The sequence below is a fragment of the Lagopus muta genome, chromosome 6, assembly GCF_023343835.1.
Source record: "Lagopus muta isolate bLagMut1 chromosome 6, bLagMut1 primary, whole genome shotgun sequence".
Classification (NCBI taxonomy): Eukaryota; Metazoa; Chordata; class Aves; order Galliformes; family Phasianidae; genus Lagopus; species Lagopus muta.
The window spans coordinates 6,335,438-6,358,061 of NC_064438.1; the positions used below are offsets into that span (position 1 = coordinate 6,335,438).

General features: G+C 46.0%; 2 protein-coding genes across 2 annotated transcripts in view; both read left to right on the forward strand.

The window, feature by feature from the left end:
• EPS8L2 (EPS8 like 2) overlaps positions 1-7,844 on the forward strand; it is a 42,799-nt gene extending 34,955 nt beyond the window's left edge. Inside the window, exons 16-21 of the mRNA XM_048949583.1 lie at positions 212-323; positions 612-719; positions 1,752-1,893; positions 4,769-4,952; positions 5,205-5,337; positions 5,651-7,844. Coding sequence (XP_048805540.1) covers positions 212-323; positions 612-719; positions 1,752-1,893; positions 4,769-4,952; positions 5,205-5,337; positions 5,651-5,722 — 751 coding nt within the window. The 3' untranslated portion in view covers positions 5,723-7,844. The remainder of the gene's footprint in view (positions 1-211; positions 324-611; positions 720-1,751; positions 1,894-4,768; positions 4,953-5,204; positions 5,338-5,650) is intronic.
• A 395-nt stretch (positions 7,845-8,239) lies between these two features.
• TALDO1 (transaldolase 1) lies at positions 8,240-14,161 on the forward strand. The gene is made up of 8 exons (XM_048949606.1): positions 8,240-8,451; positions 9,273-9,396; positions 9,689-9,796; positions 10,598-10,729; positions 11,181-11,356; positions 11,964-12,161; positions 13,112-13,257; positions 13,924-14,161. The coding sequence occupies exons 1-8, from the start codon at positions 8,355-8,357 to the stop codon at positions 13,954-13,956; spliced, it is 1,014 nt and encodes a 337-aa protein (XP_048805563.1). The 5' UTR covers positions 8,240-8,354; the 3' UTR covers positions 13,957-14,161.
• Positions 14,162-22,624: the final 8,463 nt, after the last annotated feature.

Consider the following 22,624-nt stretch of genomic DNA (forward strand, 5'->3'; position numbering starts at 1 on the left):
AAAAAAGAACAAAGCACAGATTTCCAGTCAGTGCTACCTATGCTCGTGTTTGACACCCCTTCTCCCTGCCAAGGAGCAGAGAGGCACTTCCCCTTCTAACACAAACACAACTGGTTCAACCTGCACGTGCACAGCCATCACCTCTGTGGACCTGTAGGGCCTTAGTACTTCAATAGGTCTCCTCTGAAAATCTTCTTTCTCACTCCTGCAGGAATTTTGAGGCGCAAGGAATGGCCCAGCCGAGGAGATATGCCAAAATCCGCTACGATTTCACAGCACGAAATGCCAATGAACTCTCAGTGCTGAAGGATGAAATTCTGGAGGTGAGCAATGTGCCCAGAGGTGTGCCCTCCTTCCCTTGTAGGAACAAGACAAAGATCTCAACAATGGAGAGACAAACCCTAGCAGAGTTCCCCTGTTATCGTTAGGATAAATTGCAATGCTTTTCAGGAAAGGCTTCACTCCAGAACTGCACGTCAGTGCAGCAGATCTGTTAGTGTCAGCAATATTATTCCAACCACTTCAGTGTGCCATTTCTTTCCATGTGTCCCACTTACAGAGGCCAGAAATCAGATGGTCTCACCAGCAATCCTTTTCCCTCTCTCTGTCAGGTGCTGGAAGACAATAAGCAGTGGTGGAAGTTGCTCAACCGGAGCGGGCAGGCTGGTTATGTCCCTTATAACATCCTGGATGTGGTGAAACTGGAGGAGCTCGAACAGGTGTGTAGCCAGGTGATGTTAATTGCTAGCCTGTAGCAGGGCATAGTCAGCCATTGGGAATAGCCTGGATTTCTTAGGATATCACGTGCAGGACAGCAGGGACCGTCACAAGCACATGAGCTGGGGTCCGGGATGCTCCTGTGATGAACTCCCGCATTCTGCCACTGTTTATCTCCCCCTGCACTGCGTGCAGCCATCCCAAACAGGTAAAAGGTCTCACACAGAGCTGTCCCCAAATATCTGCTGGCTGCAGTGGCTTCAAGTAGCTTCACCTTTTGCTAGTGCCTTCCCGCCAAGCTCATGTACTTCTTAGCCTACAGTTTACCACCGCCTCAGCTGTGAAACTGATGTTTTCAGGGCTGTGCTGTAAGCAGGATGAGAGAGCTAATGCAGCCATAAGAGCGCTTTTTGCCACCAAAGCACTGAGGATAGATGTTGTTGCTGTTGGGAATTTAAGACCAGACAGTTCTCTCACTAATTCAACTCAGCAGTAGGAAAAAACTGCTGGAGTAGAGGCAGCCTGAAATTCCAGCCAAGTGAGCACTAAGTGAATACCACTCTCAAGACCTCGCGTTGCAAAAATGTGACAGAGAGCTCCAAATGCCTGAAGGAAGCATGGAATTTCTTCCCCCCTTTGGTATTTCTCAAGTTGGGCAAAGGATAAGGTGCTCCAGAAGGCCTTTGGACAAAAAGTTTAATTAAGAAAATATAAAAAGCCTCTTTCTAGACTGCTCTGGGCACTTGGCAATAGTCTCACTCAACATCCAATTACTGGAGCATTGATGTTTTAGCTCCAAATGGGATTTTGGCTTGTTTTCTTCTTGTGCTTATTCCTGTGAGGCCCCAGAATTGAACTCAGTTCCACACAGTGCTTCCTGAGTGAGGGAAGACCCTCACAAGGAGGACGCAGCAATTTGTCCCTCCATTTGTTACCATGACGGGGAGACAAAATATCTGAAAACAATAAATAAATAAAACGCAGGAAATGACAAAAAGAAATATTCTTATAAGTTTATTTTCTTGCTCATCCAGGCTAACCAGAGGTACAAAGGAGACCCAAGTCCCAGAGGATACGGGCCATCCAGCCCAACTCACAAGCTGCCTGCCAGCTACGCTGGGGATAAATGGGGAAGTGAAATGTTGTCACGCAACTCTCCCCAGGATGCCAAAGAACGTATGTGCCTCCCATCTGCCTCTTTTACACCACATGTGCTGCTCTCAGGCAGCTCTGTTTCAGGACTTTTTTGTGAACGTGTGCTTGTGTCTACCCCCGTCCCTGTGGTTTCTTCTCTTTCTTTACCTTTGCCATAATGATCTGCCTGCTGTATCTGTGTGCGTGTGGCCATGGCAACCTACCAAATGCACATCCCTTCTCATGAGACTTTGCACAAGAAGTGAGTGCAGCTTTAGTGATAAGCACAAGAGCAGCAATGGTTTTAGAAAAGATGTAGAGATTCCAGCCAGCAGAGCAGCCCTGAGGAGCTCACTGACTGAGCCCAGGCAGCTGAGAAAAGGAGGGCAAAAAGGTGATTTAATATCGTCTTAACCCTTCTTCCAGCTTGACCTTCTTCTTCCCAAGGAGAGAGCCCCCTTTCCACTCACAGTGATTTGTGTCCAAGCAGCCATCCCCACTCAGGTCCATCCCGTTCTCTCACTCCCTTTGCGCTCGCCTCCTGTCACACATGCAGTGCCCAGCTGGCCCGTTCCTTTGAAGGGTTCCAAGGAAATCCCAGCCACCATATCTGTCACATATGAGATGTACATCACACCCTCCCTCTGCAGAAGCCATACAGAGACAAGTAGCATGAGAAAGACCAGGAGCCTTGCACACCTCATCCCCTTGCCTCATCCTAAACACACTTGTAGCATACTGAAAGCCATAGCCAGAGTTCATCTCCTCTTCACCTCCTGTATCCTCCTGGAAGCAGAAGCTCTTCTGGGACAGAGGAAAGCCCCACATTACAGACATTGTAGTCACATATCTATTAATAACACTGAGTTATTCTCCTCAGCCTTCAGGAGTGTCATGGAAAAAGTGATACTGGGTGATGTGTCACTGGAGCTGTACTGGTCACTCCCAGTTCAGGCTTCCTCCCACTTCTATTTAGTTGCAAGGCAAAAGCTGAAGGCTGAAGATTAGGATCTGCAGATTATCAAAAGTCACAGTGAGGACAGAAGAATGCAGGGTGCGGGACTATAGCTTAAAAAGAAGGCTCTAATTGTAGGTCATCACTTGTCACCTAATGGCAAGAAGGCAATGTGAAGAAAATAGCAACACAGAGACACAGAAAAATGGGAACCTGCTGTCAAAAATACAGTTAGGCCTCTCTGACTTCTGCTGTCTCACGTGCTCTGGGTTTTCTTTTCCCTTCTCTGCCACTAAGTTTGCAGGGCAATTTCCTTATCTCAGTAGCCTGAAGGGAACTAAGTAACTCAAGACAGGAAAAGGATCGTCTAAAGCAAAAACAAAACAGCATCACAGGGCTGGGGAGTCCCTTGTCACCACCCGATAGCACTGATGGCAGCAAGTCACTGCCAGATCAGGTGTTTTACATTGCTGAGCAACATTCTGCTAGGCTTGAATGAAGCAATTGGTTGAAAGGCCGCAGACAGAGGGTGGTGGTCAATGGCTCTATGTCCAGGTGGAGGCCGGTAACAAGTGGTGTCCCCCAAGGGTCTGTCTTGGGACCGGTGCTCTTTAACATCTTTATTAATGACATCGATGAGGGAATTGAGTGCACCCTCAGCAATTTGCTGACGACACCAAGCTGAGTGGTGCGGTTGATACGGTGGAAGGAAGGGATGCCATTCAGAGGGACCTCAACAGGCTGGAGGGCTGGGCTCGGGTGAACCTGATGAGGTTCAACACGGCAAAGTGCAGGGTTTTGCATTTGGGCCGGAAGAACCCCAGGCACCTGTACAGGCTGGGAGGAGTGGTCCTTGAGAGCAGCTCGGCAGAGAAGGACCTGGGGGTCCTGATGGACGAGAGACTGAACATGAGCCAGCAGTGCGCAGCTCGAAAGGCAAATGGGATCCTGGGCTCCATCAGGAGAGGGGTGGTCAGCAGGGACAGGGAGGTGATTGTCCCTCTCTACTCGGCTCTTGTGAGGCCCCATCTGGAGTACTGTGTCCAGGTGTGGAGCCCTCAGTACAAGAAAGACATTGAGATTTTGGAAAGGGTCCAGAGGAGGGCGACTAAGATGATCAGGGGGCTGGAGCAGCTCCCCTATGAGGACAGGCTGAGGGAGTTGGGCTTGTTCAGCCTGAAGAGAAGGCTGCGGGGTGACCTCATTGCAGCCTATCAGTACCTGAAGGGAACCTACACCCAGGAGGGGAGTAAACTCTTCAAAAGGGCTGACAACAGCAGGACTAGGGGAAATGGTTTTAAGTTGAAGGAGGGAAGATTTAGGTTGGATGTTAGGGGGAAGTTCTTTACTAGGAGAGTGGTTAGGCCCTGGAACGGGCTGCCCAGGGAGGTTGTGGATGCCCCGTCCTTGGACGTGTTTAAGGCCAGGTTGGACGGGGTCCTGGGCAACCTGATCTGAATGTGTATGTTTGGTGGCCCTGCTAGGCAGGGGGGTTGGAACTACATGATCCTTGGGGTCCCTTCCAACCCGGGTGATTCTGTGTGATTCTGTGATTCTGTGTGATTCTGTGAAGCGTGATGAATGGGAGAGCGTAGCAACACAAGAAACAAGAGATCAGTCACTATATATTTTCATATAAATTAGGTCAAATATGTGCTTAGTGGCACTTAGCTGAGGCAGCTTTTTAGGTTCAGTGACCGCTGTGCAGATGATGGGCATTTGGCTGTTGTTTTGTGATACCTCCTCTCCATCATTCTGGAGGAGCAGTGGAGAAATCCAGCTTTCTTCCAAAGAAAAAGTGATGATTCAAAAGCCAAAAGAAGTTGACAGGCTTGGGAGGAAAGGCAAGGAAATCCTGCTCCATCAGTTTGCCACCACCCAAAATCTTGATGATCTCCCTCTACAAATCTGTTCTTGATCACAGTTCGAAGGTGCTCTAAAAAGTGTGCTTTGTTTCCCCAGAACTTCTGCATCAAATGGACGAGGTGAATGATGAGTTGCTAAAGAAGATCACAAACAGTAAAATTCAGCCTCCCCAGAGGAATTTCAGAGTGGAGAAGCCTCAGGAAGTTTTTGTGCCCCTCACCTTCGAATCCAGTGCTGAAGAAGTCAAAGCGTGGCTGGAGGCAAAGTCATTCAGCAAAGGGTAAGATCAGCACTGCCACCAGTTGAAAGGTCGGTTCCTCATTTAAGAAAGTACGTCTGGAGCCCAAATGGCTCCCTTTTTTTCTGTGCTATCCAGTAAATACCATCTTATAGTACAGAGAGTAGATCTAACAGCATCTGCAAACAAAGCCAGCGTCTTGCTGATCTTCACAACTCACAGCCAAATGCACATCCTTCACTGGTGAAGACCACACATGGCACTGGTTTTAATACTGATTTTGTGTCTTCCCAGGACGGTGGAACACCTTGGCATCCTTACTGGAGCACAGCTTTTCTCCCTGAACAGAGAGGAGCTGAAAAAAGTGTGTGGTGATGAGGGGAACCGAGTGTACAGTAAAATCACGGTGGAAAAAAACCAGCTGGAGGTAAGCAGCTGTCTGGGCAAAAGGATGCCTGTATCAGCAGTGTTGGATGTCCCATTAAACAAGCATTTTAAGAGTACAATTTAAAAAAAGACAAAATCAAAAAAGGAAGCAACCAACCACATCAGCACTAAAAATGATGAGAATTCCTTTAAGCAGAAGGGTCCCAAATCTGTAAGGCAGATCACTGTCTCCACTGTAGAGTCCACCTTTTTGCTGTTCCCTTTGATACTTGCTCTTCTGGAATTAGATATTACAATTCTAAACCACAGTTTGAAGTTAAAATTCAAACTTCCTTTTTTTGTTTCCATTCCAGAAAAACAGAGGAGAGACAGAGCTCCAAGAAATTATGAAGCGTCGCCAGGAGAGGATTGATTCTGCTAATTAAAATCTATCTGCTTTCTTTCAGCTATTAGTTGTAGTAATGCAGAAAAAGGGAATTAAAGCAATGATCCCCAGTCTAGACAAGAGACAGCAGTGCTCCACAGTTAGCAGTGTAATTGCCATCAAAGGGACAATTCCTCAAACACTGTTGATAAGGATAGACACTAAGACCAAATCCCGTTGGGAAAGGTGTTTTAATGTTGCATGAAGTTTTTATATATATATATATGTATATCTATATCTATATATTTTATACTGAAATTGTATGTGCATGTGATCAGAACAGATGAGGATTCACACGGGTATGAATGTATGACAATGGCTGGATTCAAGAAAACAAAACAAAACAGAGCTTTTGAAGCAGGGCTGTCTGTGCTCCCAGTCCCCTTGGGAGCAGAGGGCACAGCACCTGGCACAGAACAAGTCAGCCTGAATGCTTAGAGGAGTTTGGGCCACAGAAATAGTTCCTTTCCCCCACTTTCCTGTCCTTCTCGGTGGCACACACCCCCTGCAGCCCACCAGCAAGGGCTCAGTGTCAGCTCCCGGTCCTTTATGTCCTCACATGCCCTCTCGTTGGACCAGGTTAGAATTGCAGCACGCCTTACCTAAGACTGGGCTGCTTCCTTAAATACCCGTACCCCTGAGTGCTGCCTTCCAGCAGTGGAAATGGGCTTTGAATCTATTTGAATCTGCAAATAGGTGAGCTCAGCCTGATCATCCCTGCTTACCAGAGGCTGGGGCTCTCAGCCCTTCACCTTGGCACTGATCCTGGGCCAGAAAGCTGCAGCGTTGCCAAAGCCAGGCCTCAAATAAGGAGAAGATAAGCCCCTGCTGCTTGCTCACACCCAAAGCCATTCCCAGGGTGGTCACCACTCACCTTCACCTTCATGTTTTCATTGCAGAGAGTAATCTGAGATGTTTCCTAATAAGGAATGGCTGTTTTAGTATCGGTAAAATCAGTAGCCGTGAGGAAAAGAAAAGAAAGAACTCTGATTTAGTAGATGCTGCTGTTCTTCAATTCTTCTTTCTCTTATTAATGTTATGTGCATATATATGCATCTTTCTAGTGAAATGTTCCCTCACTCCTACAATCTACAAATAGGGATGAGGGAAAAAAATCCCTTTTCCTAGATATAATCAAGTGATTGTGCATCAGTAACTTGCTCAAGGTTTTAAAAGCTCAAACAAGCATATAGCAGATTTCCTGCCCTCAGCAAGGTGAACTCACCGTATTCATATCTGTATTTTACTGACAGACAATCTTGCAAAGAATGCACTAAAACAAGTATGATGGGGAATGCCTTGCCTTTCTCACTCACACTAACTGGCTGGATGGGTTCAGGCCCAGACAGCACAGAGCCCCATTCGCGTGCTCTCCTTTAGGTGCTGTGGATGGTCTCACTTCCTCCACAGAGCACAACCACCCCCTGAAAGGTGAATGCCTTGGCATGGTTGGGGCCCGCGCTTGCTCATGTAGTGGAAAAAAGCCATGCAGGTGGCTGGGGGACAGATGACTCAATGTGAGAATACCAATGACTTTGGCTTAGATCTTCCAAAAATGTTCCCAATGGATTATTTGTTTTCTTCGTCTTTGAACTGGACGTTGTTAGCATCGGCAGAACCGGGGTGCAGGCAGGGAGCTTCAAGGCTTCTGAAAAGGCTGGAATTTGCAAAGGGAGCGATGAAGAGAACAATCCTCCTGAGAAGCCCGGGCTTTGGATTTGGTGGAGATGAGAAGCAGGAGTGAACACTGGCGAGCCATTGGCAGTACAAGCACAGGAGGCCAATCAACTCTGCAATTAAAAGTGAGCAGTGAGCTTGGCAACACAGCACCATTCTTGTGTTTGTGTATGAGGTTGCACAGAATCAGCAGAATTACAGTTACTTGGGATTGGAATGGAAGCGTATGCACCAGCTGGTAGCTACAGGAGCATTTCTTTCAATAAAAGTGTCTGTAAGCCTCACTGGGGGTCACTTTTAGAACTTCCCACGTGACTGAGCCGTGCACCTGCTCTATTTGTACTGCCTGCAAATAATGCTGTAATGCACTGTACATTGAACGAAGGAGAAAATAATATAACCATGCACTGTATAAGATTTATTAAAATAGTTAAGTTATAACTTCATCTCTGTCTCTTGCTTTTGGATAGCAAAGTAAGCAACAGAGCTCGAGAAAGTGTTGTTAAGAGCTGGCTTTTCCTCACGGCTTGTGGCTGTGGGTCTGGGATACGCAGCTCAGCGCCCGTATGGAGACCAGGGACGAGCGGTTTGCCGCAGAGCTCCCTGCTAGGCTCACTGATGATTAACACCCTCATCAATGACGTCCGCAGTGGGATCGCACCAAGCGGCACCTCACGTCACCAAGATGGCCAATCCGCGCTCTTCCTCAGTCGCCAAGCCACCCAATGAGGAGCTTCCTTCCTCCGCTCGCCACCTGCCTGCCGTCCGTCTTGTCCCCGCGCCGCCGATTGGCTCTCAGCAACCCCACCCGAGACGGGATTGGGCGGGGCGGGCGGCGCGCCCTCCCCCGAGCCGAGGGTGTCGGGAGCGAGCGGCGGGTGCGCGCGCAGGCAGGCTCCCCTCCGGGCACGCAGCGTTCCTTTAAGGCGGTCGCAGCACCTCCCGTCTTTGGAGTTATGTCGGTGTCTCCCGTGAAGCGGCAGAAGATGGAGTCGGCGCTGGAGCAGCTGAAGCACCACACTACGGTGGTGGCCGACACCGGGGATTTCAACGGTGAGGGGGGGGGGCGGGGAAGTTGCCTTTGTGGCTAACGCAGCTGATGGTGTTGTTTTTTACCCGTGCCGTGGCCGTGTCCCTGCTGGTATCTCCTTGCTACGCACTGGAATACTTCTCTAAAGTTGCGTCTCTGTTTTTTTGCTGCTTTTATCAGCGTGCTGCTTTACTGCAAGCAGTTGGTGTGAGTTGAAGTGTGTCCTGTTTGTATGGAACGGAGCAGCTGTGGGATCACAATCGTTTCTTAGGGAGAAGCTATGGGAAAACTCGCTATTTTCTTTTACTGCTAGAAAAGTAAAGTAGCTGCAGGGCTTGCAGAGGCCCAGTGCTGAGTCAGCCCTGCGTGCCAGGAGCTCAGCTGTGATTAGGGCCTGACAGCGCGTGGTCACAGCCCGCCTTGGCAAACAGCTGTATCACCGAAATAGGCGTAGTGCGGGGCCCAGGTGAGCCCAGCAGCCTGATGTCCTGTGGGACACTTGGAAGGAAGGAAGCAGTACAAGAAAATCACAGAGCCGACACCAGGAAGTTGTCCTCAACTACTCAAAGTTCTGCAGTGCAGTAAGGCTCTAGCAGATGTTCTAAGAGATGGGTTTTACTTTTGTTCTGGCTCTAACAGTTGTGGACAAACAGAAATCCAAATGTCTGCCCACGGAGGGAAGTGAGATTCCCTTGCCTTTCCTTCCCCCTGTGATTCCTGGAATTCAGCCATGCTGGCAAACCTGATTATGGAAGAGGGTTTCCGTTTTTACACACCTGAGCAAAATGCTTTGAATCATTCAGGCCAACTGATCATTTCCAACAAGCCATCTCGATTCCCTTAGCAATCGATGAGTACAAGCCCCTGGATGCCACCACAAACCCATCTCTGATACTGGCTGCTGCTCAGATGCCTGCATACCAGAAACTTGTGGATGATGCGGTTGCATATGGAAAAAAACTTGGGGGGTAAGTCAAGAGTTGAGGTTTCTGTTTGTTTTTTAAATATACACCTACTGAGAAGAAGTTAAGACACTTTATTAATGCAAGTAGTGTTTTGTAATCCTAGCAACACAGTGGGTATTCCGCTCGTCTGCTTGTATACCTTTCTCCAGAGGCAGAACACAACCACTTCTGCTCTGCTCAATGCACATTTGAGCACAGGAATTTAATGCTAAATGGGCTGTGAAATTTGATCTTTAAATCAATGGCAAGGCTTGAATGCACTTTTTTTTTTTTTTTTTCCTCCCATGGTTTTTAGGTCAGAAGATGAGCAAATCCAAAATGCTTGTGACAAACTTTTTGTATTGTTTGGAGCTGAAATATTGAAGAGGATACCTGGCCGTGTGTCCACAGAAGTAGATGCAAGGTTGGCTCCTTTCCTCTGGGTTACTCTAGATCTTGGTACATACAAAGAGAGACGCAATAGAGTTGAAGAAATCCATTCTTGTCTGAACAGCTCAATGTTACAAGGCTAGCAGGGGTTTGTACTGTTAATATTTAAGAGAATGAAGTGCTGTTCATTTACTTGTTTTAACTTGGTGACACAGATCTGATCTCTGTTGTATTCATACTGTTCCTTAAACAAGGGAAATCTTGTGCTTCCAGTACATGTCCCTGGAGGTGTTCAAGGCTAGGCTGTATGGTGCCCTGGGCAGCCTGGTCTAGTATGAAGTGGAGATTGGTGGCCCTGCATGTGACAAGGGGCTGGAACTTGATGATCCTTGGGGTCCCTTCCAACCCAAGCCGTTCTATGATACGTAGAGCTTTGTTCGTTCTCTTCTGTGTGACGTTGCCCTCAATTTCCAAGAAACCAGTTCAGGCAGTTTATTTAGAAGTAGGATTTGCTTGCTCCTTGTCAAGTCACCTTTAATGCTCAGTTTCTACATTCATTATGGAAAACTTGAGAAAAGTTTTAGTCCATAGCTTTCTTATGGAAAGTAACATTGAGCTCTGAATTCTCTGACTCAAACACCAGCAGTGTTGTCACAGTGCTCCTTGTCAGGCTTATGTTCAAGGAAGCATCTCCAAGAAAAAACCCTGCTACTAGAACATAAATTGTGACAAAACAGGACAATTGTTCTGGATGTTACTTCTTTTGGAGAGGGCTATTAAAAAGTAAAAAAAAAAAAAAGCACAGCTTTGAAGAAGCCTTGTTCTTGTTCCGAAGGTTGTCTTTTGATAAAGAAGGAATGATTCAGAGGGCCAGGCGTCTGATTGACCTTTATAAGGAAGCAGGAATTGGTAAAGATCGGATTCTCATAAAGCTTTCTTCAACATGGGAAGGAATTCAGGCTGGCAAGTAAGTACTTCTATACCTAGTGTGCTGATTCATAGCATACTTCTGGCTATTCACAGGCACTTGACAAACACGTTCTACACTTAAAATAAAGAGCTGTTTTGAAAGCACAGCACCAGGAAGCCTGTTGCTAGGTGTGCAGTAAGCATAGTGGCATACTGGAGCTTTCTGTTCATTAGGAAAAGTTTGTTCATACAAGGGGCAGGCCGTTCATAAGAAGCTTCCCAGAATGTCACATTCGGCCATCTGCACTTGGTTCGATGAAAAACGTTCAGTAGATCACTGGGAGCCTGGCAGTGTAAAACTTTGTTCTGCTACCTTTGAGCTTTAAAGCATGTAAGCTGTACCATATCTCTAATGTAAGTTGAGGAATCGGTAGGTTAACCTATTAACTTACTGCTAGAATGTACAGCAGGTGAGCAAACTGCCATTTAAAGCCAGCCTATGTCTGCAGGGTTCTGGAAGCAGAGTACGGGATTCATTGCAACATGACCTTGCTGTTCTCCTTTGCTCAGGCAGTCGCCTGTGCTGAAGCTGGGGTTACACTGATCTCCCCATTTGTAGGACGCATCCTGGATTGGCATCTTGCTAATGGAGATAAGAAAACCTATGAACCTTCGGAAGATCCAGGTTAGTTTTTCTTGTTTTTGAATGCAATAGCTATATGTTCAAGTTTTAATTAACTTTAAAAATCCTCTTGTGAATCAAATGGTTTCTATCTGTATGTTATAGATAACCGATTTACAGAATCAAACTCTGTAACCCAGAGTTAGGCTATAAAGCAGGCATGTTTTATCCAGCATCTGGCACCAAGCTGGGTGCAGGGGGACCCTCCTCCGAACTCGCATCCGTAGGACAAAAGCTTGGTACAGATGTAGGCCAAACAAATCCATAATCCGTGTTTTCCGTGGAATTCGTATACATATTGTTTCATTTCTGAGAACCCACCAGCATACCCTGACTCCCTCTTGCACGTGGGCAGTAGGGCTCTTCTGGTGGTCATGGGATGAAGGCTCATTGTCTTCAACTGAAGGAATCCGTCTGACTTGTTCCTTGTCCTCTCTTTACTCGCATTCCTATGCAGTTGTTAACCCTTATTTACTGCACATCCTGCTTGCTATGTTCTTTTGTCTTGTCTTCCTTTACAGCTGGCCCGTGTTTACCCTTCACCCCCTAACTCATAACCACTTACAATTCAATTGAAGCCTTCTGAAAGTCACCCATTTCTCCTCTTTAGGAGTGAAGAGTGTCACCAAGATCTATAATTACTACAAAAAGTTTGGCTACAAAACCATTGTGATGGGTGCTTCATTTCGAAATACAGGAGAAATCAAAGCGCTCACAGGCTGTGACTATCTCACTATTTCACCCAAGCTTTTGGCAGAGCTCAGCAAAGAGCATGTGAAGCTAACTCCCACACTCAGTGTTAAGGAGGGTAAGTCCAGTTCTCTGTAATACAGACTTGCTCAGACTGCCTTTCTTCTTGAACATTAAGAGTACATGGTTCCATCCAGCTCTGCAGTGCTTCTGTTCTGCTTTAAGGCTAAACCTTGTCCCTTCTCTGAAGGAAATGATCATGGTGCAGTTGTACCATTACAACTGCTTATACAGGGTTATTTCCTAAGGGTTTCAGTTCCCACTGAGGACAATAACTTGAACTGGGTTTTGAGCATGTTTAAATACTTTGTCTCTTCCCCTGAAGATAGGGAGAAGGAACACGGGATGAAATTTTACTGATTGTTAGCAGAGATCCAAGCAGAGTTTAATCATTATGCTAATAGTGCTGTTAGCTCAGACATGCTAAAAGATGTTTTCCTTTCTCCAATATTAGAGAGGAAGCCACACTCAAGACTTATTTAATCTTGATGGTTTGGAGTGCATGTTCTCATTGCATTATTCTTGTGCTTCTGTAGCTTTATGAAAATGCTGCTTCTCAGCTCAGATGCTGGATTTGTTGCAGCTGTAGTTGGTACTCACAGGGCACCAGCTGGCTTGTAGGCATAGATCAATTGAGCTTTGTTAGGAACTTGCCAAAGGATCAAAGACCCATTGTTCAGCTTGTTTGCTTAGAACATCACTGCAGTGTTCTTGGTAGTATTGCTGAAAGTACCAGACCAATTAGAAACAGTACAAGATAAGGCACACCCCTGAGCACTGTATTTTGAAGGAAACGGAAGATCTAGATAACCTTCTTCAGAATGCAGGTGAGCATTTTGAGTCTGGCATCCCAAAGCGTGCCCACAGAGCAAGTCTCGCTGAAAATGGTGTTAGAAACTTCTCAGCTTTTCATTTGGAGATGGCCACAAACTGGTTTTAGGTAGCCTGTGGTACCTGATAACAATCTGATAATAGAGATTGGTTTATTTTTCAATTGCCCTGGTGCAGCTCAGGCCTGTGACCTTGAGAAGATCCACCTCGACGAGAAGGCATTCCGCTGGCACCACAACGAAGACCAAATGGCTGTGGAGAAACTGTCTGATGGGATCAGAAAATTTGCTGCAGATGCAATAAAATTAGAGAAGATGTTAAAGGTAGATGCTATACAGGGCTGTCTCTTTCCACCTTCTGTGTTTCTTTAAATACTGCAGCTAACCGTCAGTTGCTTTTGGTACAGGATTAAGAACCTGTCAGCAAGTTGGATCAGGTCTTGTACAGATGGTGCATGTTATGTAGGACAGGCTGCCAGCAAACTGGCCACCTGAATGGAATGGACTTGATAAACTCCAGTGCATTTTATGAAGGAATTCATGACAGGTATAGACAGACAGCTGGTTTTTGAGGCCCAAGGCAGTGTTTAGACTCACAGCTAATCAAGATAGTGCTCCTATCTTAAACAAAAAGCCTCAAAGTGAAAAGTCTCATTCTAGACTTGTTAACTGTCAGCAGTGATTTGAGACACACGAATAATCTCCAAAAAGCTGGAAGTAAGACACACTTGTATTCTGTGTAGGAGGCTCCAAGAACAGATGGTGAGCATAGCCAAGCCCTGCAAAAGTTTTCTACCAGTATAGGGCAGGTCTTCTAGAGGGAATTAAGTGAATTTTATGGTTTTTTTGGGGAGGGGAAAAATAAATACACTAATCACAAGGTCTCGGCACTCGTAGTCTGACATCTACTCAGCAGTGACACAACTTGCATTACTGAAGCAAAATTCAGTTCCCAAACTGGCACTGATTTGTTCACTTCTCTCTTTTTAGGAGCGAATGTTCAGCGCTGAGAATGGGAAGTAAAAGAGTCAGAGTTCTCCTGACTGCTTAAGGCTGAATGAGCGGATCACCTGAAATTAAATGGATGTACAAATGTCTTACCTGTAAAAGTCTTCTGTTGTGTATGCATAGATTTCTGTATTATGCTTTTTTAAAAAAACAATTTGTAAAGGGACAAAGCTTCATTGTTTTTGTGGCACTTTGATAATATATGCAAATTAACACCTACTTTCCTTGTAATGCATTTACTTCCTTGCTAAAAGGAATGGAGCGATTCAGCTGCCATAACAGTTCAATTTCTACTAGAAGATAGTATTGTGGTCTGTAGTAAATTCCTAATTGTCTACGCTCCTCACATGTTAAGAAAAGTTGTCTCTCATGCTGTCTTACTGTGACTCGAAAAAAAACAAAGCAGTTTTCAGAAACCAACTGTGGTACAGAAACCACATGTACGGGGCTCTTGTCCTTCGTTGCCCTTTTTTTGAAGCCAAGCAGTAGCAACTCACTGAGTGGTAGAATTCATTGCTGCATTGAAGTAGAGCATGGTGCTGTTGTTACAACACCAGCATGAGTTACACTACTTCAAAATTAGGTAACTAAGTCAAGCACGTTTGTAACTGTTTAATCTGAGCTGACAGAAGGGAAATCTAGATACAGCTCAGGATTGTTGGGTGTAACTTTGTGTCTTGTCTTTAGGCAAGTTACTGCATCTCTTTCTCCTAGCTTTGGAATGCTGCCAACCCTACCACAAAATTTACTTAAACAAGAAAAGCCCTCTGTTATCACTCTTTGTCCATAAGCTTCTTTTTTTGTGAAAGAATAAGAGCTATGCAGTAGTCCTCTCTGAGGAATGATGACCTAATCCTAAATGCATCACTTTCCAGTTACAGGGCTCTCAATTAAGCAGGGATGCATCTGATTACATTTCATGGTGTACTTTGTTAAGACTAATTAAACACCTTGGTTTATGTGGGTCCTGTTCCATCAAGAGCAGATTAGATGTCCCTGTTTGTATGCAGACACTATTTAACTACTTCCTCATGAACAAGCCTGAACTTTTAACAGCAATAAGACTACAGTGTTTACATACAAGCTACATCCTGATTGAACACAAGAAAAACATGCCAAGAGAGTGACTGATCAGTTGGACCCATTGGTAGTACTGTCAGAACAGCAAACTGAGAGCTGTTGTTTCAGCCAAAGTGACAGACGCTGTACGCTCACAAGCCAGATGCAGATCTGCTAGGAGAGCTGAAGCAGTCTCATCTGCACAGTGCTGGCAGGCTCCAATAAAAATCGCTCCTTTACTAACAGAACAGATTATAGGACAATATGGGAATCCTCAACCTAAGAAATATTTCTGCACGTCAACAAGCCCGCTTAATCTAGCGAATATCAGAAGCGACAGCACAGGTGAAGAGCTGGACTGTCCCCAGGATCTGGGGCTGTGGAAGTGCACAGACAAAACACAGTGTAGAGAAGCCTGTGCAGTTGCCTCTGTACGTTCACTGGCAGGTGATAACCTCTGTACAGGCTATTAGCTCACCTAGATGGCAGGACAAGGTTCAGCCTGCCACAGCTTGTTTTGTTGCGTATCAAGGCAAGATGTCCTAATGCCTTACTTCTTAGCAAAAGAATTAGCAGGTGTTTTAGGGCACCACTGCAGGCTTACAGGTGGAAAGGTTCAGACGTGACTATACAGCAGAGATAGCACTGATCCTGACTGGTCAGTCCTTGTAACCAGCTCAGGTGAAACAGAGCAGGTATTTCTGCATTTACCAGCCCATTGGTATAAAAAAGAATATTTTTGCTGATTTAGCAGAAACATTCTCTGGAGATTCATAATTATTTGACATGTATACAGATACATGCCAAATATACAATTCCAAGGCAATGCAGTGCTATCAGATAGCCCTGAGTCACCAACGTGTAATTTCTGCAGAACATGAAAGGCTACAAGCCAGTTTCTTGGAACAGTTCAGCTATACATCTGCAACTAATGCGCACAGTGATTTTTCTGCATCTGACCTTGGTTTTAGTTGCAAAGCCAACTTTTGGCAGAGGGTCAGATCCAACTTTGACATGGAAGGTTCTCTCACAATCAAAACCAATCCATTTGATCTCAACCAAGACAGACTTCTAGGAACATCACCTAGTAGTTACAGCTCAAACAGACGGTGGCTATTGAGGGATTAATCTGCTTCAAAACTCCTTTGCAATCCAGACCCCTTCTTCCCCCTTAGTTTTCAGAGTACCTGGTTTCTTGTATTAGATTTTCTTGGACAGACCTGCTGTGCTAGCTGGTGGTCTCTGCCAAAATAAGGCAAGTGGCATCAGTTTAAACTCCCTATGAGCCTGTGCATGGTCCTTCAGAAACAGAAATATTAGTGGTGTCTGAAGATCTAGCAAGGAAGTCCCATGCTTGTGAAGATGCTGTTCTTTCAAATGAACTAGGAATTAGAAAACAATCAGAGAAATCTAAGATTGTCCTCTGAAATGTACTCAGTAGGGGGACTGATGCTGGCCTTTCACACTGCCTGAAAACTGCTTCTTCTTCCTCTACTCCCAGCCCGTTATCAACAGGTCCGCATCTCACACAACCAAAGTACAGGCCAGCTTTCACAATCCCTCATTTATAATTTGACACCCGCAAGCCGGCCAAACCACCAGACTTCTGTGAGTTGTGCCCACTGAAGCTCAAATACCTGTGCAAAGGGTGACTCCAAGTCCTCAAGGAGCCCAGAGGTGAGGAAGAGCAATTCTGGTCCTCGAAGTGGTGCCATCAGCATAAGCTCATGTGGCAGACCCCTCCACCCTGCACTTCACACAGTGATCAAATCATTCCCTCTGGAAGCTGGATCTCCACAGCCAAACAGCTCAGGAAATGCCCGGAAGCCGGTCTTTGTGGTTAATCCTGCTGCCCCTGGGAGTGCTCTCCCTGTGTGCCTCTCATTCCAGAGATCATCTTTTAGCCTGGAGTTCTCCTGAGAAAACAACACAGGGATGAACTCACAAGGGAAGAGAACGCAAGCAAAATCTTAGGAGAGGGTACCCATTAGCCTCCTTTCCCAAGGAGCACGTCAGTGGAGATAACACCTGTTATGGGTTTAGCTTAATGAGACAAATGCCCACAAACAAAAACCAGGCACCTCTAAGGCAGCTCAGTGGATGCATCATCCAGCTGGGAAGCTGTGAACAACAGTTCCTAGTGGGTTTGTATCTCAAGGCAATTTGTCTCCTAAATGAAACAGCATCCTAGGAGTGAGAAAATAATTCATGCAACACTTACAAATATCACGTAATCAAATAGTAACACTAGTAGTTACAAGCTAGAAAACAGAGATGGACAAAGCGTTTTCAGAGCTGTGCCAATTTCTGTAGATCTGTCTGCTTTAGCTTACTTTGAAACTTCCTGTGCTGCAACACATTGAGATCTGTTTACACTAGGAAAGTAGAAACTTGAAATGATCAGCATTCCAGGCAGTGAGGTTTAGTAGGTGAGGATCTGGTCCAGCACGAGATGAACAGCTCCACTGGTCCCAGTAAAACACTGGAGCAGCTAGCAAATCCTAATGGTCAGGCTCAGATAGCTAAAAGGTGCTCCAGACCCCTGACAGACACAGCCATGTTTCCCCAGGGGTGGACTGTCATCAAGAAATACATACTGTACAATACACTACTTGGATTTGTCATCTTGGCTTTCACAACAGGTTCCAGCCTTTTGAGGTTTGCATGCTGCTGCAAGAAGCCAGGAGACAGCTGAGAGGAGAGAAGGTGCTTATAGAGGGAGAAAGCTGGGAAAGAAAAGAGCTCTGAACAGCAAAAGCCTCCTGATGGACATGTAGGCTGTACCTCACATCTCCAAACTAGGTCATGGAAAACAGTATGGGCAGAATCAGGAGCAGGAAGGAGAGGCTAACCTCTCCCCAAGCACTTCCACAACCTTCTAGTAAGGCAAGGCCTTCAGCACCGTTGTCCAAGATTTGATTTAAGGCAAGAAAGAGGCTGCTTTTCCTCTGTTGCTTCTGAAATAACCCTGAAGCAACTTAAAGCAGAAAACAGCATCTTGACCACTGCTCTCCTCCGCTGGTCTCAGTGGGAATTAACCTTTACGCAAGGAAAGGTTACAGTTTAAAACAGTTTACAGCTGTTCTCAGCAATAGCAGCCCAATAAGTACCAATATTGTGCTGCTCTCCTAAAGGTACCTCTAGAAAGTAGTCTGTCATTGTTTAAAGCAGACAGATAACAAGGCAATATCACCAGCAGACTTCAGATAATTGACTGCAGAAAGTACCTCACCGAGGCACGCAGAACATTCCTCCCATATATTCCCTCTCATAGGCTTGAAACTAAATTGAACATTAATTACTAATATACAGCCCCAGGCACTTCCTGGCAGCTGGAGAGAGGATGGCTCAAGCTGCTACCATGAATACTTGTAAACACAGAGCATCACCTCCTGCAAAGAAGTAGATTTAGGGCTGTGATAAGCTGAGACAAGGCGCTGCACTGCATTGAGCAGCTCAACTGTAAGCTGCTGAGCCCTCAGCTCCCACAGAGGGCTGATTTCTCCACCAGGACCACACCTCAAGTTACAGGTAGACTAGAAATAGAATTTACTGCTTTTAAAAGATTGACTGTGGCAGCTAGGAGGGTTTTACTTTTACAACAGTTGCAGGATATCTACTCCCAGGCTATAATAACACTGCCCCATTCTTCCTCCCAGGTCAGGCTGTGACTGCATTCAGTGCCCTTTTGAAGCAGGTCTGAGCAAGACTATTTCCCAGCTTCAAATTACCCTCACTGCAATTTGAGGTTGCAAATCACCAGTTACCTGCTTTCCTACTTCCCATTTGCTAGAAGGAAGTATTTCTTCCTCCTTCTTTAACAAACCTGAAGTTCCTTCAGACACACAATAAGCATTTACAGATCTCTTGGAAATACCCATAAAGGATTCAGCAGCAGTACAAGCTGTACATTTGATCTCTGCTGAAACACTAAACAATTGACTCATCCTCTCAGCAGCAACAAGAGCACCAGATCAGGACTGGGGGAAAAAAAAAAAAAATCACAATAAGATCAAGCAGCTAAATTTGGCTAGATTCCATTTCCAAACCACAAATATAGTCTTAAAAGCAGTAGAAATGAGTCATAAAAATCATAGAGTAGTTTGGGATGGAAAGAGGATTGAAGAGGAACATGGCTGCAAGAAATACCTCTTTTTGCCCCTGGATGAGGCGAGTGCCCTGCATCCTCATGCCACCAGCAGAGCTACAAGGTCTGTAAGCTCACTTATCAGGGAAGCACCTGGCCAGAGTCAGTAGCAAGGTTCAACAGGAACTCTGAGGCATTCAGAAAGTTGCTCAAAAGACAGTAAGATCCTGCAGCTACAGAGGGAGACAGGAAAGAGGTGCTCCGGTCACAGCCAAAGCTAACTCCACTTAACTGCAGACATAGTCAAGAACTGAGAGAGCAGGATCCCTTACCTGCACTGATATCAGCTGGTTTCCCATTTCAGTACTGGGGCTTTTTGTCTTCTGTGCAGGCTGGGTGTTTTGCAGTGACTAATGTACATAGCTGAGCCCCAAAGTCCACATCCATCCTGAAACAGAGCAAGACCCCAGCAACTAAATAAATCTTCAGCCTACGCATCTCTTTAACAACAAGGCTTCCTTACAGAACCGTTTTTTCAGTTTCATTCACCTCTCCTACAGTCATGTCTGAAGCCAGTTCATAAACTCCTTCTAGCAACTGCCCTATGCTTCCTCAGTTAAGAGACTGAGCATAAGAGATACCCATAAGAGATACCTACTGTCTCTCAAAAAAGGCCTTTAGCTATCACAGTCATAGAGGAAAGCTTAGAAATCCTGAAACATAACCTTCAACATTCAGCCAGAAGCGAGAAATAAAACAGAGGAGAAATTCAAAGAACAAGTATGCAAACTTTAAGGCTTGAGTTAAAAAATCATTAAACTCACCTAGAACCAGTGCTTCCCAGGCACCTTTGGCAAGCCTTCCTGCAAGTCTTTCCAAAGCCTTAGGGCAGGGATAGCTCCCTTTATCACTTTAGCCCAGTGACCAGGACCTCTCCACAAGAAGGGCTTCACCTGAGCAACCCCAGTCCCAGAAGTACCAGCACAAACAGCTACAATCAACCTTCTTTTTGCTGGGGGCAAATATCTGCAGTAGACCTTTAGGTGCTCTTGGTTGAAGTGCCAGAGGTAAGATTTAGTCTCTCCTGAGACAGTCAGGGAGAGAGACCCCACGCTGTGACAAAGCAGGAATTTCTCTGGGTTGAGGCGAGTGGGGAATGGCACAGTAACCATGCTCATATTGCAGAGGCTACCTTGGGACAAATCCATGTCTGCATTTATAGACATTCCTGCAGAGAGAATGCAGCTGTGCCCAAGATTTTGCTGGCATACCAGGCTGGAAAAGATTGCTCTTTCTATGCTTCAGTCCCAAACTCCAAGGAGAAACAGTGCTGCATCTCCCTACACACGTGGGCCTGATCCATTCCATGGGATCCTGTAAGCTTCTGTGCATAGAGATCCTGAGTCACTGAGTACTGCTGCAAGAGAAAAGCACGTTAGAGTAATAGAGTCTCCAACAATAAGAGTCTCCAATACTTACTTAGTAAGGATCTGAATCAACATTTTAAGCTTTTATTTTCACTGTAGTTCTCAAGCAGGGAATTAAGTGGTAGAAAAAAAAAAAAAGCAACCCCTTCAGAAAAAAAGCACTTTTTGTTTAACAGACTGTCCAGGCAGCTTAGCTTGGAAGCACAGAATATTAGTGGGCAAGCGAATAATTTCTGCTTTGTTTACACAACTGAAAAAATAACCATGCTAAAACGATGACAAGTTTGAGGCTTACAATAAGCAGCCTGAGTAAAATTAAAAAGCAAAAAATACCTTTTATTTGGGGTCAAATGAAACACTTTATCTCACAGCTTTTGCTGCAGCCTTTGAATTTACGTATTAGGTACTGGGGAAAAAAAAAAAAAAAGAAATATTTAATTTCAGTGATTTTGTATCTTGTCTAAAATGTAACCATGTAGAGCACAAAGTTTTTGAAAATGTTGAGCATGAAATTGGAAATTGTAGCAAATTAATGTTAAAAGAAAAAAGATAATCCCATGTTCAACTCTGGATTCCATAGGTCACTTTTTATTATTCATTCCTTAAGTAAATAGCAAGGTTACAGCTGCTGACACACACACACACACAGACACACAAACACAGCCTCTTCAAGGAGTGGACAATTAAGTGGGCAATTAACATTTCAGTCTAATCTTTTTATATGGATTTAGCTAATTTTATACTAGAAAATACAGAGACTTAACAGCACAAGTCCCTCTGCTAAAAATCAAGACGCATGCAGAGGTCTCCCCTCCACCAGGAATACAAAACTCATCTTGAAATTGAGATTAGACATTGCCCTCCTACATAACTGTCACTACTACAAACAGCTCAGGCTTCGTGCCAAGGCAGGCAGGTTCATCTGGAGGACCAGTGATGTAAACTTCTCCAGCTCTGGAGCCCTCCTTTGGACACTCTCTCCTAGCATCTCATGGAGTGGCAGCCCAAGCTGCACCCAGCGCTGGAGGCGAGGCCGCACAGCGCAGAGCAGAGCGGGACAGCCGCTTCCCTGGCCTGGCAGTGCTGGGCCTGACGCAGCCCAGGGTACGGTTGAGCCTTCTGACTGCCAGGCGCACTGCTGGCTCAGATTCCATTGGCCGTCAAACCAGATCCCTTTTGGCCAGGCTGCGCTCCAGAACTTCCCCCCTGATGTCTGCACACAGAGCCAGGGCACCCCATCCCAGGTGCAGAACCCAGCGCTCGCCCTTCTTCGTGCAGATGGGAACACCCTCATTTTGTCCAGATCTCAAGGCAAGGCCTCTTTATCCTCAAGGAGGTCCAAACTCCTCCCAGCTTAGCATCATCCACAAACTGATTGATACAACTAACAGATCTTTATTGGAATCAAGAGTAAAAACAAGATAGAGAAATGGCCTTAAAATGGAGCCCTGCAGAATCCCAGTGGTGACACACAGGGCAACTGTCAGGACAAAGTCACCCAGTCCTCCAGTGCAGCCATGTTTTAGATGTCAAGGGACATTCTAAGGCATGCATAGCCAAGGCTTTATGATGCCATGAGCCACCTCCCTGACAAAAGCTCTAAATATGGGAAACCTGGCAACAGAACTCCAGCTGTGATGCAAGGCAGCCAGCCAATAAAGGCAGGCAGGGGCCACGATTCCAGCGGACGCAATCAGGGACCACGACTCCAGCCAGCCATCCAAGGTAGGTAGGAGGGGGCCTTGACTCCAGCCAACGCAAGCAGGGACCACAACTTCAGCCAGGCAGCCAAGGCAAGCACGCACGGACCACGACTCCAGCCGACCCAAGCAGGGACCCCGACGCCAGCCAGGCAGCCAGCCAAGGCAGGCAGGGGCCTGGACTCCAGCAAGCCAGATAGCCAAGGCAGGCAGGCAGGCACCACGAGACCAGCTGACACAAGCACAGACCACGACTCCAGCTGACAAAAGCAGGGACCACGAGTCCAGCCGACCCAAGCAGGGACCACGAGACCAGCCAGCCAGCCAGCCAGCCAAGGCAGGCAGGCAGGGGCCGGGACTCCAGCCAGCCAGCCAGCCAAGGCAGGCAGGGTCTGGGACTCCAGCCAGGC